Source organism: Equus caballus, chromosome 24 (genome assembly GCF_041296265.1).
Source record: "Equus caballus isolate H_3958 breed thoroughbred chromosome 24, TB-T2T, whole genome shotgun sequence".
Lineage (NCBI taxonomy): Eukaryota > Metazoa > Chordata > Mammalia > Perissodactyla > Equidae > Equus > Equus caballus.
This window is the reverse complement of record NC_091707.1, coordinates 28,411,317-28,430,014: the sequence shown is the minus strand read 5'-3', so window position 1 is coordinate 28,430,014 and position 18,698 is coordinate 28,411,317. Positions and strand designations below refer to the sequence as shown.

The 18,698-nt window shown below is 39.4% G+C and overlaps 1 protein-coding gene across 1 annotated transcript; it reads left to right on the top strand.

Moving 5' to 3' along the window:
• Positions 1 to 31: 31 nt before the first annotated feature.
• ERH (ERH mRNA splicing and mitosis factor) lies at positions 32 to 18,474 on the top strand. Its single transcript, XM_003364036.5, has 4 exons — positions 32 to 161; positions 3,713 to 3,800; positions 9,697 to 9,817; positions 17,983 to 18,474. The coding sequence occupies exons 1-4, from the start codon at positions 159 to 161 to the stop codon at positions 18,083 to 18,085; spliced, it is 315 nt and encodes a 104-aa protein (XP_003364084.1). The 5' UTR covers positions 32 to 158; the 3' UTR covers positions 18,086 to 18,474.
• Positions 18,475 to 18,698: the final 224 nt, after the last annotated feature.

Below are 18,698 nucleotides of genomic sequence, written 5' to 3'. Positions count from 1 at the left end.
AAATCTGTGCACCTCTATGATCCGAAAGGCTCTTTCGCGGTGCGCCTCTGACGACTTCCGGCGGCTGCTCTCGCGGGGATTGGCTGTTGGCGGCGTTGCGGCTCAGCTCGTGTGCGGCGGTGGTGTCGGCAGCGGCTGCAGCGAAAGAGTTTGGCGCGATGGTGAGAAAAGCCTGAGCGGCTCCCCGATCCCTTTGCCTCCCGGGCGATCCCGGCCCGTCCATCTTCTAGCCATCGCATCCAGCGCGAGCGTGCTGCTCCCCGGCCCTCCAGTTTGCGGGTCGACCCTTCCCCTTCCCGCCGCGGAAACGCTGGGCCTGGCGGTAGGCCCCGGAGCCCGGGTCCGCCCTCCGGCTGCGCGCCCGCGTGCTGGCCCGGGCTAGGCGCGCAGTGCGGAGGATGCTCTTTCTCCCGATGGCTGCTTGGGAGATGCGGGCGCGAGGATGCTACTCTTTCCCTCCAAAAGCTCTAGCCTGTACTGTAGGAACAATGGCCAGGGATGTCAGACAAACCTGTTCTCAAAGCTGACATTCGATTTACTGCATCCAGCGTGTGGGCCAGGAGGGGTCGTCTTTGCTTTGTAGTGTGCTTCCCTTTTGTTTTGCTCTGGTCAGTCTTTTTAATCATATGTAGGTGTAACGGTTTTTCTCTTTTCTAAGATCTCTAGAAGTCTGGTTTGGGATTTATCCTGTTCTTCAATCCTATTCTTACCCTTGTTTATATTCTTTTAGGGCTGGAGGCTGAAAAGATAGGCTCAGCTGAGGGTCCAGGTTCCTTAGAATCTGACCGGGGTGGTAGTGGAATGGGTGTTTTTTTTGTTGTTTTTTTTAATCCACAAAAAGGAGATGCTCTCAGGGATTATGGGGAATCATGGTTACTTTCACACTTCAACTTTCGTTTTCTGTTTGCGACAGTTATTATTAACAAATTAGGCAGCTGTTGTTAACAAGGAACTTTCTCAGGTTGTACTTTTCTGAAGTGAGATATTTCAATGTTTGACCTCACATAGTCTCCCAAAAGGACTAGGAATTAGAAGACTGGGTTTCCAGTTCCTGATTTGTCATAACTAGCAGTGTGACCTTAGGCAAGTCATTTTATCTGAATTTCCTTCTTTCTCTGACTTTTATGTCACTAGTTGGTATTGTGTTAAAATGCTTAGATTAAAATCTGAGAAGGTGACAGCAGTTAATATCAGCAACCCGTTCTCGTGGGACAAATGTCAGTGATAATTCCTTATCAGTCCAAGTAGTATTAAAAATTAGAAATTTAAAGCAAACAATTTATTGGCTCAAAAGTCTTAAGTACTTTTACTTTACTGGAGATAAGGCTTCAATTTCTTTCTTTTCTTTCCTTTTTTTACTAGTTTGGGGGAAGCATTTGAGGCTAATGGACAAATTCTATGTATTGGAATATTTCTGAAACAGTAGAATGACTATTCTTAGAGTTCGTGTTTGTGAGACTTTCACAAAGTTAAAGCCAGATTAAGTATTCATTAGGGTGAATCTCAGGTGCTTGGTAATCAGAATAAAGATTTTATTAAGGTAATTCTGCATAACTTTTTTTCCTAATTTAGGTTTCACAATCTTATTTTCCTCTTGTGGCAAATATAAACATATGTATATTTGCCTATATGTACTTATATTTTGAATTTATAGAGAGAGAGTCTCATCATTCCCCCAAGAAAGATGACCACAAGGAAGGCAAGGACCACATTTGTCCAGAAGAAGGAGAAAACTGTTAAGACAAATATATTTGGATTTTTAATAAAACCAAAGGATTTTGAAAATAGCTCCAATAAGAAAAAAGTGACAAAAACTGGTTTGGGAGGCATTGTGATCTTAAGCTGATAACAGAAAAGAACTGCCACTTAAAAATAACCATTTTGACTACAGTTTTGTAAATTTGGTCATTTTTTGGTTCTTAGTTTTTAATCCTTGTCTTTGGGCATAAGTATTGAAAATAGTGAACCTTGCCACAGGTTCACTTTAAGATTAGATATAAAAAGCAGCATACTGTATAGCCATTTCCATATGTTTACTCTCTTAAGTAAATTAGTCCTTAAATTTGCATTAGAATAAGAACAAAATTAATACAGTAGCAACTGGTATGACCAGTGTACAGGGCAAGCCCTATTGCAGGAATGCTAGTGTAGTTTCTGTAAAATCATTTTCTTCTCAATGTATGACCTGTTGAATCTACTTTTTTGAGTAGGTGGCTTACAAAAACTTTTATATGACAGATAATATAATGCTTTCTCTGGCTTTTAATCAATATTTAACAAAGACCTTGACTGTGTTTGGGTCACTATAGGTGAGAATTACCCTTCATTTCATGTCACTAAGTTTTATTTTTATCTCAGATCCTCTTAAACTTTTAATCAGAATGAGTCAGTTCTTGATGTGGAGGGAGGAGTGTGATAAATTCCTCTGCTTTTCATAGTGTGTTCAAAGTACTGCTTTTTGGTGCTTATTTAGAACTTCTAGGCATTAGCTATTTCAGTTCCAATTTGTTGATGGTTAAAAATTGTGATCGTTTCAAAACAGTTTGGGGATCTTGTCATTGAGAGACTTTTTTTTTTTGGTTTTGGACTCAAAAATAATAGTACAGCAAAAGAGTAGAAAAGAATGTGAATAGTTTGATTTAGAATTGGGTTTACAGTGAGGTTGCAACTTACTTGTATTTAATTAATCAACTTTACATGCTCAGCAGAAATTGGAAGGGGGCATAGTTTCAGTAAACCACTGTCTGGAAACCTTTTTGGTTGTCACAACTTTGCCTGGGAGGGACAGGGTGGGGGAGGTGTGGGTGCTACTGGTATTTAGTGGAAATAGGCCAGGGATGCTGTGAACATCCTACAATGGAGGCACAGGACAGCCTCCACGACAAGGAATCTTCTAGCCCAAAATGTAGTGGTGCTGAGGTTGAGAAGCCCTGAAATAGACACACTAGCAGAAAACATGCCCCCCTGGGGAGCGTGAGGTGAAAGACCCAGGTCTCTCTGCTGTTCTTCAGCATATTCACATTGCTTTTAGTGTGATTAGCTATTTTGTGTGATGCTAGTGTTTAAAAATGCATGGTTTTGGTATAGTATAGCTCCTTAGGATATCACCTTTGACTAGATAGTAGTTGAATGGATTTTCTAGGGTAATGTTAACTGTATATATTAATTTTATATCACCAATTTATCTTATGCCTTGATGTTTGAGTCTCACCCCTGGATAAGGTGTGACTCCACTGTTGTGCTAAGGCTGGAAAAAGAACGTAGATTGATATGGTGCTTGCAATCACTTTTTTCTCCTTTCATCAGCCCATATCTGAGTTTTTATTAGGGACTCAGAAAGGCTAGAGAGTGAAAGTGACCAATGGAGATTGACAACCTGAGCAGGTTTATCATCTAGTTAGGAAGAAAGATACAAAAGTAAAAACAGTACAGAGTAGTTTATGTTGAGTACTCAGTAAGTGTAAAAGGAGTTTGAGAAAGCAGCCGTTAAGGACTGGGAGACTAAGAGAGACCTTACAGACAAGTTGTGAATCCGGCTTCTATGACCACACTTGGGCAAGAGCATAGATGTTGTAGAAAGAGCACCCTAATTAACAGGGCTTTAATCACCAACTATCATTTGTGTCATGAATGGGGATTTTAATGTCATACTCTGAATTTCTCAGAAATGAGTCAGAAACTTACATTGAAATCACTTTTTTTCCCGCTGCAGTCTCACACCATTTTGCTGGTACAGCCTACCAAGAGGCCAGAAGGCCGCACTTATGCTGACTATGAGTCTGTGAATGAATGCATGGAAGGTGAGTTTAAACGCTAATCCACGGGTAGACATCTTGGAGTTATTTTTTTTCCTGACATCCACTATTAGCATATGTCTCATTTAGGAACTGGGTTTGTTTTTTACTCTAGATTTCTTGAAATTGTTAATTTGAGCAGAGAAAGTAGATATTTAGGACCATATTTGTTGAATATTTGGAATATTAATTATGTATACTGTCTTCCTACTGCGAATATTACTTTACTTTTTTTTATCAAGCTCATGTGTATAATGAATGGCTTTCCAAAGCCTCCCATTGTTATATGAATAACAATGGTTCTGGTTTTACTTATCATGTTATGTAAGTATTTTCAGGTGTCCTTATATATTCTGGTTAAACTCGAGCCTTGCAGCATTGTTAAGGCAGGCTCTAGGGCACCTTCAGAAACTAATGGTCTGCTCATTAAACAAACATTAAAAGCTGTTGAGGTTTAATTATAGTCCATCAGAGTATTGTTAGAAAATAAAAATTAGCTCAGAGAATAAAGGCAGATGGGACCAAATCAGTATAAATTTTTATGTATTTGATAAGCTGACACCACCGTGAAGGGGACTCTTAGCCCTTAATGTTTCTTACTAGGTAAACCATTAGATGAGAGCACATGGATTGGATTGTCACAAATTAGATTCATTCTTACATTTAATCATTACATCAAGTAAACCGATTATGCACATCCTGCACCCTTTCTAGGATGTTGTCCATTCTTTGCTTCTCCCTATAAAGATTTTATAGTCACTCTCTTTGCTGCTGGACATGTCCCTGAATTTGTTGATTATCCAAAGCTAACTGGGCTAAACTTAAAATCTGTCCATTTAAAACCAACAGTGAGTAAACCTGTGAAAAAAGCTGCTTGTACCAATTTAGAGACAGCTTCTAGGTAGCTGGCACCATGCCTTCCTGGTTGCCATCAAATTCTGCTGTAAGTTTTTTTTTTCCTTGGCTGAGGAAGTTTCGCCCTGAGCTAACATCCGGGCCAATCTTCCTGTATTTTTTAGTATGTGGGCCACCGGCACAGCAAGGCCGCTAACAGAGTGAGGTAGGTCTGCACCTGGGAACCAAACCCGGGCCACCGAAGTGGAGCATTTGGAACTTAACCACTAGGCCACCTGGGCTTGCCTTCTGCTCTAATTTTTAAAAACGAGCAAGGCTCGTGTTCTTTTTTTCTTTTCAGCTCCATTTCTCTGCTGACATCATTACTTGCCATTAAGATCAACTTTGTGTACACACTTCCTTAGCACATCGTTGCCTTACCTATATTGTCATGTTTGGTCTTTGATTTGCAATGCTGTTTACTAACCTTGCAGATTTTGGTGAAGCCTAATTTCTTTTTTTTTAATTAATACAGTTTATTTCTAGAGCAGTTTTAGGTTTACATAAAAATTGGAGAGAAATTACAGAGTTCCTGTATTCTCCTTCTCCCCACCACCACACAGTGTCCCCTATTAATAACACCTTGCATTGGTGTGGTATATTTGTTACAGTTGATGAACCAGCATTTATACATTGATACATTATTATTAACTACAGTCTCTAGTTTACCTTAGGGTTCGTTCTTTCTGTTGGACAGTTCTGTGGGTTTTGCCAAACGCATACTGTTATGAGTCCAACATTACAGTATCAGAGGGAATAGTTTCACCGCCCTAAAAATGCCCTGTTCCACCTATTCATCCCTGCCCCCTGACAACCATTGGTCATCTTGCTGCCTCCATAATTTTGCCTTTTTCCAGAACATCAGAGTTGAAATCATTACCATTTCAAATCATTACCTTTCAAACTGACTTCTTTTACTTAACAAGATGCATTAAGGTTCTTCCGTGTCCTTTTGTGGTTTGATAGCTCTTTTCTTTTTAAATTAGAAATGATGATTTATTTTCCATTTGAAAAGTTAAAGTTAAAATGGAAGTACTGAATCAGTTCTCACACAGTGGTTGCCAGATGGTAATTTTCTTATTTTTCTTGTAGTAGTTAATATTCCTCTGGAAAGCAGGGCTTTCCCTCCCTTCCTCCCCTTTTTTTAAATTAATAGGGTTAATTTTTTAGAGTAGTTTTAGGTTTCTAGGGAAATTGGTTAGAAAGTACAGTTCCATCATATCTCTTCTTCCTTCCCTGCCCGCTCCCAGTTTCCCCTATTACTTACCTGCTGTGTTAGTGTGATACATGTGTTACAATTGTGGAACCAATACTGATACATTGTTATTAACTAAAGTCTATAGTTTACATTAGTGTTCACTTTGCTTTGAACATTCTTTGGGGTTTTGACATATGCATGATGACATGTATCTATCATTTACTGCTCTAAGAACTCTTGTGCTCCACCTACTCCTCCCTCCCTCCCACCAAGCCTCTGGCAACCACTGAGCTTTTTAATGTCTCCATAGTTTTGCCTTTTCCAGAATGTCATATTTTTGGAATTATACAGTATGTAGCTTTTTCAGATTGACTCTTTCACCTAGCAGTATACTTTTAAGATTCCTCCATGTCTTTTCATTGCCTGCTAGCTCATTTCTTTTTATTGCTGAATGATATTCCATTGTATAGATGTACCGCAGTTTGTTTATCCATTCACCTGTTGGAGGATATCTCGGTTACTTTCAGGTTTTGGCAGTTATGAATACAGCTGCTATCAACTTTCATGTGCAGGTTTGTGTGTGGACCTAAGTTTCCAGCTCCTTTGGGTAAATACTGAGGTGTGTGATTGTTGGAACAAATGCTAAGACTATGTTTAGCTTTGTAAGAAACTGACAGACTGTCTTTAGACATGACTATCAGTTTGCACTCCCACTAGTGAAGAGTGACTTCCTGCTGCTCCACATGCTCGGCAGTACATGGTGCTGTCGGTGTTGTGGATTTTTGCCATTCTAATAGGTGTATAGTGATGCCTCATTGTTTTAATTTGCAGTTTCCTAATGACATGATGTTGGGCATCTTTTCATAATGCTTGTTTGCCATCTGTGTATCTTCTTTGGTGAGGTGTCTTTTCAGATCTTTTGCCCGCCTTTTAATTATTTTCTTAATTGTTGAGTTTTAGGAGTCCTTTGTATATCTTGGATAAGAGTCTTTTATCAGATATATGTTTTGCAAAGATATTCTCCCAGTCTGTGTCTGGTGTTGTCACTGTCTTGATAGTGTTCTTTCAAACACAAAAGGTTTCAATTTTGATGAAGTCCAGTTGATGTATTTTTTCTTCTGTTGCCTATGGTTTCAGTGTCATATTTAAGAAGCTTTTGCCTTACCCAAAGTCCTGAAGATTTGTGCCTATATTTTATTCCAAGGGTTTTATAGTTTTGGCTCTCATATTTAAGTCTCTAGGCCATTTTGAGTGAATGTTATATATGGTGTCAGATATGTGTCCAGCTTCAGTTTTTTGCCTGTGAATGTACAGTTCTCCCAGCACCGTTTGTGGAAAAGACTTTTCTTTCTCCATTAACTTGTCTCGTATCCTTGTAGGAAAGTGATTGACCATAAATGTGAGCTTTATTTGTGTACTCGTTTCTGTTCCATTGATTCATATGCCTATCCTTCTACAAAAGCAATACCACATTGTCTTGATTACTGTAGTTTTTTTTTCTACTTTTTCTCCCCAAATCCCCCAGTGCATAGTTGTATATTTTAGTTGTGGGTCCTTCTAGTTGTGGCATGGGGGATGCCGCCTCAGCATGGCCTGACGAGTGATGCCATGTCCACACCCAGGATCTGAACCAGTGAAACCCTGGGCCACCAAAGCAGAGCACAAGAACTTAACCACTCGGCCACGGGACCAGCCCCCTGATGACTGTAGTTTTGTAGTAAGTTTTGGAATCTGAAGTGTGAGTCTTTCAGCTTTGTTCTTTTTCAAGATTGTTTTGGCTCTCCTGGGTTTCTTGTATTTCCGTGTCAAATTTAGGATCAGCTTGTCAGTATCTGCAAAAGTAGCTCAGATTTTGATAGAGATTGTATTGAATCTATAGATCATTCTGAGGAATGTTACCATCTTAATATTAAGTCTCCCAATCCATGAACAAGAGATATTGTTCCATTTATTTAAATGTTTGCTTTCAGTGATGTTTGTAGTTTTCAGTGTACATTTTATGCTTCTTTTATTAAATTTATTTCTAAGAATTTTATTCTTTTTTTGATGTTATTGTACTCGAAGCTGTTTGCTTAATTTCATTTGCAGATTGTTTATTGTTGGGGTATAGAAATACAATTGAATATTGTATGTTGATCTTATGTCCTGCATCTTGTTGCACTCCTTTGTTAGTTCTAATAGTTCGTGTGTGGGGGGTTTCCTTAGGATGTTCTGTATACAAGATCCTGTCATCTGTGAATAGAGATAGTTGCACCTCTTCCTTTCCAATCTGAATGCCTACGATTTCTTTTTGTTGCCAAATCACCCTGGCTAGAACCTCCAGTACAGTGTTGACTGCAGGTGGCGGGAGCAGATGTGCCAGTGTTCTTCCTGGTCTGAGTGGGAAGGCGTCAAGTCTTTCACCATTAAGCATGATGGTAGCTGCGGGTCAAGGCCTTTTTAAGATAAACAATGAGGGGCCAGCCTGGTGGCACAGTCATTAAGTTCACATGTTCCGCCTCGGCAGCCTGGGGTTCGCCAGTTCTGATCCTGGGTGCAGACCTACACACCACTTGTCAAGCCATGCTGTGGCAGGCATCCCACATATAAAGTAGAGCAAGATGGGCATGTAGGTTGGCTCAGGGCCAGTCTTCCTCAGCAAAAAAAGAGGAGGATGGGCAGCAGATGTTACCTCAGGGCTAATCTTCTCAAAAAACAAAAAAGATAAACAATGAATTTATTTTCCTAGTTTTTATTTCCTTTTCATTTCTACCTTTCTATTCAGTAACTCGTGAGCAATATTCTCTGATCACAGTGTAGTGTACTAGTCCCAATCAAAAACCCTAAGATAGCTTTTCATAACTCTGTGTTTGAATATTACTTTTTACTAGGAAATTTATGAAGTCAATTTAGAGGTACCTGAAGAACCTGTGCATACAGGATGGGACATGTTTTTCCCAGATAACTAACTTTTATTCACTTGTCCATTCATCATAGTAGCTTAAAAGTATTTGATAGTGGGAATGGACTGAAAAGGTTACATTTCTGTTGTGGGAACAAGAGAGGAGTGTGTCACTGAATACAAATTAAATATTGTGCTCTTTAGATGATGAAAGGGTGGGCTTGCTATGAGTGGTTTTGCTCATTTTATTATCTTTTTTATTATATTTGAGTACTTATGCTTATTACATGTACTAATGCTTTATACGTGTTATTTCACATAATCTTCACAACAGCTCCATGAAGAGATACTGTTGTTATCCCTGACATATAGGGTTCAGGGGATGGAGTCATTAGTAAAGGACAGAGCTGGAGTTCAAGTCTCTGAATTCAGAGTTCAGGATCTTAAGTTCTCTGTTATGATAATCTCTTCCTCGTTGCCATTTTTATTTTTATTTTTTCTTTGCATTCTATCGAAATTTGAAAGCAGAATAGAAAAGCATGCATTTGTCATCCATCATTCCCAAGTGTGGTGTTTTTCTTTATTTACTCTGAGGCTTTAGGAATACTTATTTATTGAAAAACTGATAAGACCCACAACGTCAGTACTTGTTTGAACCAGCATATGACAAGTCTTTAAAGTCTTTTTAGATCCAATGGCTTGAAGTAATCATTTTATTCTTGGGGCACAAAATACTTACCAACATTCTGGTGAGTTTATAAAATTTTTAAAAATTTACTAATGGCCACAATTAAAACAAGCTATCAATTTACTGTGCCTTTTCCCAGCCCAACCTTATAAAAATAGATATTATGATATCAACATATAGCACTACTCATGTCTAAAGTTTATGCAATTGTAAGATTTTGGGTTTTTCTCCCCTCTTTTAGGCGTTTGTAAAATGTATGAAGAACATCTGAAGAGAATGAACCCCAACAGCCCCTCTATCACATACGATATCAGTCAGTTGTTTGATTTTATCGATGATCTGGCAGACCTCAGCTGCCTTGTGTAAGTATTAGCCACCATATCTCTTGAGTTGTATTTTTCTATTGTTTATCCGTCTGTTTGAGGCAATTAATGGTATTGGGAGTTCACTGTGTGCCTCACACTGATCTTTGCATTTTGATTACTATGTTGTAGTTAATATTTCATGTACATATGGCTCGTAAATTAAGTTGACAACATAAAGCTAAAGGCACAGGACAATCAAGAACTTTGCTAAATGATGCAGTTAGTAAGCAGATGGGATGTGTACTAAGATACTAGGAGGATCGTCACTAAGAGTTCAAAGTCGTGATTCCTTGTTCCTTAAATCAAATAATCTTTTCCTTAGTTTTTTTCCCTTATAGTCTTTGTCCTAAAGCAACTGACTGTGGAGTAAAACTAAGATTATTCTGGGGCTGGCCCAGTGGTATAGCAGTTAAGTTCCAGTGCTCTGCAGCACAGGTTTGCCGGTTCGGATCCCAGGCACAGACCTACACACCGCTTATCAAGCCATGCTGTGGTAGGCGTCCCACATGTAAAGTAGAGGAAGATGGGCACAGATGTTAGCTCAGGGCCAGTCTTCCTCAAAAAAAAAAGGTTATTCTGTTTTCATGACATTATTTTAAAATGTAAATATATGTAGGACTGAAATGGAATTTAATTTTAATTCCACCTAGTGTTAACCATGTATATTTTGGTATGCTAGAGTGAGACTTTTTTAGACCCTTCTGTTTTCTATTCTCCAAGATTTGTCAAATTAAAGTTTTTTTCCGAGGCCAGCCTGGTGGCACGGCAGTTAATTATGCACGTTCTGCTGCGGCAGCCCAGGGTTCACCAGTTTGGATCCTGGGTGTGGATGTGGCACCGCTTGGCAAGCTATGCTGCGGCAGGCATCCCACATATAAAGTGGAGGAAGATGGGCATGAATGTTAGCTCAGGGCCAGTCTTCCTCAGCAAAAAGAGGAGGATTGGCAGCAGATGTTAGCTCAGGGCTAATCTTCCTTAAAAAAAAAATTTTTTTTCTAACATATTATGTTTGTTATAATAATTTGTATTGATAATCTACTTATCATCGCTATTACCAAGGAGCAAATAAGTCTTTAATACTTCCCAATATTTTGGAGCAAGAGAACAAGTAATGTATAGCTGATTTTACAGAGGAAAATGGAAGCACCTTATAATGAGATGATCTTCAGTCATCAGCTACTTGAGTATTTGTTACATGCCAGACACTGTGCTAGAAGTAAGTACGCTTTTCAGTGGTGGAAAACAGTCCTACTCACACCCCTTCCTGGGTGACCACTGGAGCCAGGCCTGCACTTGCCATCTCGCAAAGGTTCCTGGTGAAGACAAGCATGGTTTGGAATTTTTTAAGTTCTATTTTCTTCACCTCTTCATTGTGTTTCCATTATAGCCGTTTCAGTTCGCTCACTCAAAACATTCAGGTGGTCCAGTTCTGGTCTTTAATGAAATGTATTAATAGGAAAGTTTTTATTATAATTTTTTTAATGTAAAAAGCTCAAAACTATAAGAGGCCAACAGAGCTGCAGGTATTATGCTGTGTTGGTTTGTAATGTCTATAGTTGATCTGCTTATAGTCTGACACACATGCAGAAAGACTCACGCATAGATATTCATTTAGCAAATATTTATCGAGTGCTGGCTATGTACCATGTGTGTTCTAGACACTGGGAATTGAGCAGTGAGTAAAACAGGTTGAAAGTAAGCCTGTGAAGCTGCAGAGGAGTGGGTGCATGAGGGGCAGAGTAGGAGGAGATGAAACTGGAGGCACAGGGAGCGTTGATACCCTAGAAGCCAATTCAAAAGTAGTTCATGTTATTGATAAGTCAGATAAATGTGGATTCAGAATTGACCCCTGGGTTAGCACTGTGGAAGTCTTTGGTGACTTCCAAAGCAGTTTTGGTAGAGTGACAGGGGTAGTAAAATCTTCATAGATTTCAGTGAATCTAATGTAATGAGAAGAGGAATTGTAGACAGACAACGTTTTTGAATAATTTAGCTGGAAAAGAGAACAGAGAAGTGGGGTTATAGCTGGAGGAAGAAAGAGCTTTTTTCTTTTTCTTTTTTTTTTAATTTTATTTTTTAAGGTGAAAGAAGTAATGGTAAATTTGCAGGCTCATGAGATCATCTAGCAGAGAGGGAGAAATTGATGGCTTTACATAGGATCTTGGACAGTTCACTAATAGTAAAGGAAGGAAAGCAGGAAGATGTGGTGGAAGCTTGGAGAAACTACTTTCTGATTGTTTCAGTTATCTCAGAAAAATGGGAGGAAGGACACCATTTGAAATTAAAGGTGAGGGAGGAGGTATCGGAAGTTTGTGAAGAGAGGTGAATAATCTAGGAGGGTGAAGGGATTAGGGAAATGGGTGATTTATGAGGTACCTGGTAATGAATTTATAATGAAATTAGTTGTCGTGGTGATGGTTTTTTGCCCTTACTCTTACCTGGGTGGTTACAGTTGAGTCTACAGGTAGAGAATTAGCAAAGATTTTGCTAAAAATTGAGGATGTATGCAGGGTAGTGTTGTGCAGGGCACTGAATCGCCTGAAATGTAAGTGGGGGGTAGTGGTGGGGTGGAGACAGAGGTAGGATCAATTAATTAATAAGTCCTAGTAGGGTCAAAGGATTGTTGAAGTTGTGGTATTAGGAATTAGTGATCAAAGAATGAGATGCTTGAGATTGGGAGATTGAAGTTGCTGGTGATGCTAAGGGATAGGGATCTGGCCAAGGAAGCGCAGGAGACGAGCTCATTGGAGGAGAGGGGTCCAGGAACTGAGCGGCCCAGCTGTTGGCAGAATCATCTACTCAATTTGAAATCACCAATAATGTGTATATTTACTTTCTAGAATCTAATCTGAGAACAGGGAGCTCTGTTTTTGTTCACTGCTGGATCCCAAGTGCCTAGAATAGCTTTTGGCACGTAATTGATACAGAGTAAATGTTGGTTGTACAGATGCATGTCACTCATAGGATGTGATTCCAGGCATAGCTTTTTAAAATTATTGGTAATCTTTTCCTTTGTTTATATTACAGAGCTATATTCTGAATTGATATGATCTATTTTTTTAAATATATTTTTGTAGTAAGTGTATTTGTTTTAAGAAGTTTTCACACTTAAACACTAGATGGTTCAGTTGGAACTTAAGATTTTTACAGAGCTCATATAGATACCCTCACTTCATTCTTTAAATGAATGATTGATTTTATTTTAAAAATTAATGACTGCCTTTCTGATTTTATAAAAATCACTTACTGAGACATCAGGTATCTAATCCTGATGCTTTGGGATGTGGCACTCATTCTCAACAGCTGGGGCGTTAGTTTCTTAAAGCCGAGGCTCATGTTTTACTAACGACACAGGCTGGTTAAGAGCTGACTGGAGGTGCAGAATTAGACGTAGCTGAGTTTGAATCCTGGCTCTGTCATTTGCTAACTCCTTTGGGCAAATTAGGTAAATATGGGTAAACCTCAGTTTGCTCATTTGTAAAATTTAGATAAACCTGCCTCGCAGGACCCCTTGTGAGGAGCCTGTGCTTGATGAGCACAGCAGTATCGGGGGGATAGCAGGGACTCCACGTTCAACTAGATTGACAGAGTCAGGGCAGGGTTTATTTTTATTTACAATGTGTGGTTGGTTCTTTAAAATTTGCCGTATCATATCAAGTAGAATGATATGAATTTTAAATTCGACGAGTGAGTTCAGTTGTACTGTTAACTAATAAAGGGATGTTTTGTTGACTTTTTGACAGTGAAAATTATGCAAAGTAGAATAGTGATTTTTTTTTTTTAAGGACATACTACAAGTATGTCATTAATGACAGAACATAACATTTCTAACCTTGTGCCATTAAATATAACCAGAAACTACATCTAGTGTGCTAAAATGATTTCTAATATTTGCATTATTAAAGCAAAATAGAGGAAAGACTTCAGTTTTTTCCTAGGTAATTCTTTTCAGCTACAGTAGGTCAGGTAGAATAGAAGAGAGAGTAATGGTAATGTCTACTTTTTAATTGTCTGGAAAACTGTAAACTGTAGCTCTTTATGTTTCTATCTCTAATGCTGAAACTTTTTTGGTCTCTGAAAACTTTCAGAATCAAATGTAGGATTTAGAACCATTTTGCCCATGTGACTTTGTTATGTCCCTTTTGTTATTTGAATATTCAGGAGAAATAAGGTATTGTTTCCAAAGAGGTCGCCCATTGCCATGGCATTTCCTGTAACCGCACATCCTGCTCCTCTCTGGGGCTGGCCCTGTGGCTGAGTGGTTGGGATCGTGCGCTCCGCTGCAGGCGGCCCAGTGTTTTGTTGGTTCGGATCCTGGGTGCGGACATGGCGCCGCTTGTCGGGCCACGCTGAGGCGGCGTCCCGCGTGCCACAACTAGAAGGACCCACAACTAAAAATATACAACTATGTACCAGGGGACTTTGGGGAGAAAAAGGAAAAGAATAAAATCTTTAAAAAAAAAAAAAAAGAATCGTGACTTGGGCTGTTACTCCTCAGACCAAGACTTGACTCCATTTTTGGTTTGTGAATTGTTGTGTACTCATTGCTTCTGTTAAATTTACACGACAGTGATACAGGACATTAAAAAAAATTTTTTTTAACCAATATAGGAGAAAATGGAATAAGTAAGATTATACTTTGTGACATAATTAAGCCCAGGGCAAACCAACCATGCTTTAATAGTAAGATTCAGGCACAGAGGATTTGTATTTCATATATTTGAAGTCAGAATACAGATTTCTTCACTATTCTCTGATCTGTAAGGTTTTTTTTTAATAAGCTTTTTATGAGATTAAGATAACAGTCTTTTGAATATGCAAGCTTTCTTGGTTTACGTAGAGACAAAAGGGACATTTTCCTCCTTGGTTATTGTTATGAGGGGGTACTTTTTTTTTTCTTTCTGCTTTTTCTCCCCAAATCCCCCTGGTACATAGTTGTATATTTTAGTTGTGGGTCCTTCTGGTTGTGGCAAGTGGGACGCCGCCTCAGCGTGACCTCATGAGCCGTGCCATGTCCGCGCCCAGGATCCAAACCAGTGAAACCCTGGGTCACCAAAGCGGTGTGCGCTGAACTTAACCGCTCGGCCACGGGGCCGGCCCTAGGAGGTACCCCTAATCAGGAAGACAACTTGGTACCAGTGAAGACACTGGCTGATTTCACTGCTCATACCCAAGCTTCTGTTCTTGTACCAACCTATAGTGACCATAACACTAGGCTAACAGATTAATCTGTGCCAACAGCTAGGGGTTTTATTAACATACTTAACATTTAATTGTCTCGTTTTCAATTGCCAGTTAACAGCCATCAACACACAACTTTCCATAAAGAAGGCATTGTTATTATTCCTCGTGTTGGAAAACAGCATACAAGTTGATGGATTCCTGCATGTTCACAAACCCAAGTGATCTTATTGGGGGGAATGGTCTAAATAAGGCTGTCCCATCCAGATATTATAGTTCTAAAAAATTCTCTTGTTTTTTTAGTTCTTTTCCAGTGTTAATATAAATATTGTCTATTCTGTTATACCCTGAAGTAGACTAAATTAGCGCTTATTTAATAGGAAGTATGAACAGAGGATAGTCAAAGAAAATTGTTTTATTTTTTAGAGTATTTCTCATTGTAACAGAAGTACATTAGTGGGGCTGGCCTGGTGACGTAGTGGTTAAGTTCACACATTCCACTTCGGTGGCCTGGGGTTCACAGATTCAGATCCCAGGCCTGGACCTGGCACCACTCATCAGGCCACGCTGTAGTGGCATCCCACACAAAATAGACGAAGATTGGTACAGATGTTAGCTCAGGGCCAGTCTTATTAGGACACACAAACTCTCTACTTTTTTTTTTTCTTTTGAGGAAGATTAATCCTGAGCTAACATCTTCTGCCAATCCTCCTCTTTTTGCGAGGAAGACTGGCCCTGAGCTAACATTCATGCCCATCTTCCTCCACTTTATATGTGGGATGCCTGCCACAGCATGGCTGCCAAGCAGTGCCATGTCCGCACCCGGGATCCGAACTGGCAAACCCCGGGCCGCCAAAGCGGAATGTGCGCACTTAACCGCTGCGCCACCAGGCCAGCCCCAACAAACTCTCTACTTTTGTAAAACGCTTAACAAAAAAAAAAGAATTTGGCTTTTCACTAATGTTCTTTTTATTTTTTTGGTGAGGAACACTGGCGTTGAGCTAACATCCATGCCCGTCTTCCCCTGCTTTATACGTGGGATGCCTGCCACAGTATGGCCTGACAGGCGGTGCATAAATCCACACCTGGAATCCGAAGCGGCGAACCCTGGGCTGCCAAAGCAGAGCGTGTGAACTTAACTGCTGTGCCACTGGGCGGGCCCCGAGAGAGAGAGTGTGTGTGTTTTTAATAAACCAGGTTCTGACGTTACCATTCCGGGGAAGAATATGATAATGGTCTAAAGCATTCCTACTCTGGAGTTGATTTCTCTTGCCAAAAATTGGAGTGTAGGTTTCTAGCTTAGTATTTAACAGTGAGGACTCTGGTCAGGGGTGTTTACTCCTCTACCACTTGCCCAAAGTCAGTTAGCTAATAAGTTGCTGTCCTTTGAGCCTTGGTTTCTTCCTTTATAAAAAAGAGATTATAATTGTTACCTACTGACAGGGTGGTAAAAAGGATTGAGTTGATTGATTGAGATAAAGCACTTAAAGCAATACCTAGCAGTTGGTAACTTCTTAATAGGTATTTATTATTATCATTTGTATTTATATGTATTTTTTTTTGCTGAAAGGTTAAAAAATGAAACAATAATTGATAAATTGCATATTTTGTTTTTCTAGGGTATCCCTAAGGTAATTTTTTTCTTTAGACAAACTGCATTTTTGCCTCTCTTGGATGCTGAGCAGTGTTTTCACCACATGGTGCACATGGCTTTGAAACACTGTGATGTGCTTTGTATTTGTGCAGTCTCTGATTACGTATTGTCTGGGTTTTTTTTATACTATAGCTTTACTTTTTTTACTCAAAAATTGAGTTTAGTGTTTAACCAGCTAGATTTCACTGGTAGGTCAGCTGGAATGTTTCTTTTTTCTTTTTTCTTTTTTTTTTGGTGAGGAAGATTGTCTCTGAGGTAACGTCTTTGCCAATGTTTCTCTATTTTGTATGTGGGACCCGCCACAGCATGGTTTGATGAGCGGTGTGTAGATCCACACCCAGGATCCAAACTCACACACTCTGGGCTGCCAGAAGCGGAGTACGCAAACTTAACCACTACACTACTGGCCCAGCCCCTGTAATGTTTCTGTTTTTTGAATCCTCTAAAGATACCTTGTGTGGTTGGCTATTAAATGATACCTTGGACTCTAAAAACCCTCGAATTTCATTGCTAATGCTGGTCCTTGTACTCCTGACCCTTCTCTTCTGACAAGGGCCATTTTGGAGCCCATTATGTCTTCTAATAATTCTCCATCAGCCTCTAGCATTATTTATTTTAAAAAGCAATTTCTAAAATATAGGTTTAAAGATTTCCTCCTGTGGGCTGGCCCCGTGGCCAAGTGGTTAAGCTCACGTGCTCTGCTGTGGTGGCCCAGGGTTTCACCAGTTCGGATCCTGGGCACAGACATGGCACCGCTCATCAAGCCATGCTGAGGTAGCATCCCACATGCCACAACTAGAAGGACCCGCAACTAAAAATACACAACTATGTACCAGGGGGCTTTGGGGAGAAAAAGGAAAAATAGAATCTTTAAAAAAAAGATTTCTTCCTATTAATACTTTTCAGGAAAGAAATCTTTATGACAGTAACATATTTTTAAAGATTAATTAAATTAATTCAAAATAAATTTAGCAAATTTGAAGTTTGTACTAGTGTTTGGTTTTTTTCTTTAATCACTAAAGAAACCATAAAAATAGTAACTGTGTAGGAGAAAACAGTTTCTGGTCATACTGTGTCGAGAAGTACACGTGTAACACATTGAGCATTTAACTTAAGGTCTCTAGGCCTTGGTTTCTTTTTCTGCTGTAAGATTTTACTACGTGATCTAAAATTCAACAATTATGTAATCAGAACTTTTACGTTTTCGTTAAGTTCATGTACGAACATGTGCATATCTGTGCCACCATTGGGCAGTTGTAATTTGGGGTTTTAAAAATATGACAGTAACTGACCATTATAACTTTGCTTATTGCTTTCTGTTCCTCAGTTACCGAGCTGATACCCAGACATACCAGCCTTATAACAAAGACTGGATTAAAGAGAAGATCTACGTGCTCCTTCGTCGGCAGGCCCAACAGGCCGGGAAATAGTTGAGTTGGAAGCATCAGGGGGATGGGGGTGGGCTTGGAACACAGATGTGTACAGCGTGCGGTAGTGGAAGTTTGTATTATAGTAATCCTGTTTCCATTTTGGTACACTCTAGCCAGGATTGAATGTATTAGATGAAATGTGAGGATCTTGTTCAATCTGAAACCCCCATTCCCCCCTTTTTTTACTTAAACATTTTTATGATGATTTAGATGGAAGTTGTTCTTTGTCAGTTAATGTTGGTTCCAGTCCTTCAAACTGTTCCTATCTGCTTTCTAACATTCACTGTACTAACCCTTCTTCAAGTTGGGGTGGGGGGTGGTGACACAATTTAGTTATGTCCTCAAGATAAAGTCTTAGTGAAAAACAAAATAAATGTTCTTTAGTTATATTTTCCCCCTGAGTGATTTTTTTTTTTTTTTTTGGTCTCTGAACGTTGAATTTTCTTGCAAAGCCTTATCATTTTCAAAACCAGTAGGCTGCTACACAAAGAAGTTGAAGAAAGCTTATCTATGTGCTGAATACATTTTGCTGTGGTTTCTGTGAAGCTAACAAGATTTTACCTCATTTTTCCAGTAAGTGACTCTCAATTGCAGCTCCAAAGTTTGTACCTAC

Coding starts and splice junctions, on each gene's coding strand:
- ERH (XM_003364036.5), top strand. Junction 3,801..9,696: donor TGTGAATGAATGCATGGAAG/GTGAGTTTAAAC, acceptor CCCCTCTTTTAG/GCGTTTGTAAAATGTATGAA. Junction 9,818..17,982: donor GCAGACCTCAGCTGCCTTGT/GTAAGTATTAGC, acceptor TCTGTTCCTCAG/TTACCGAGCTGATACCCAGA.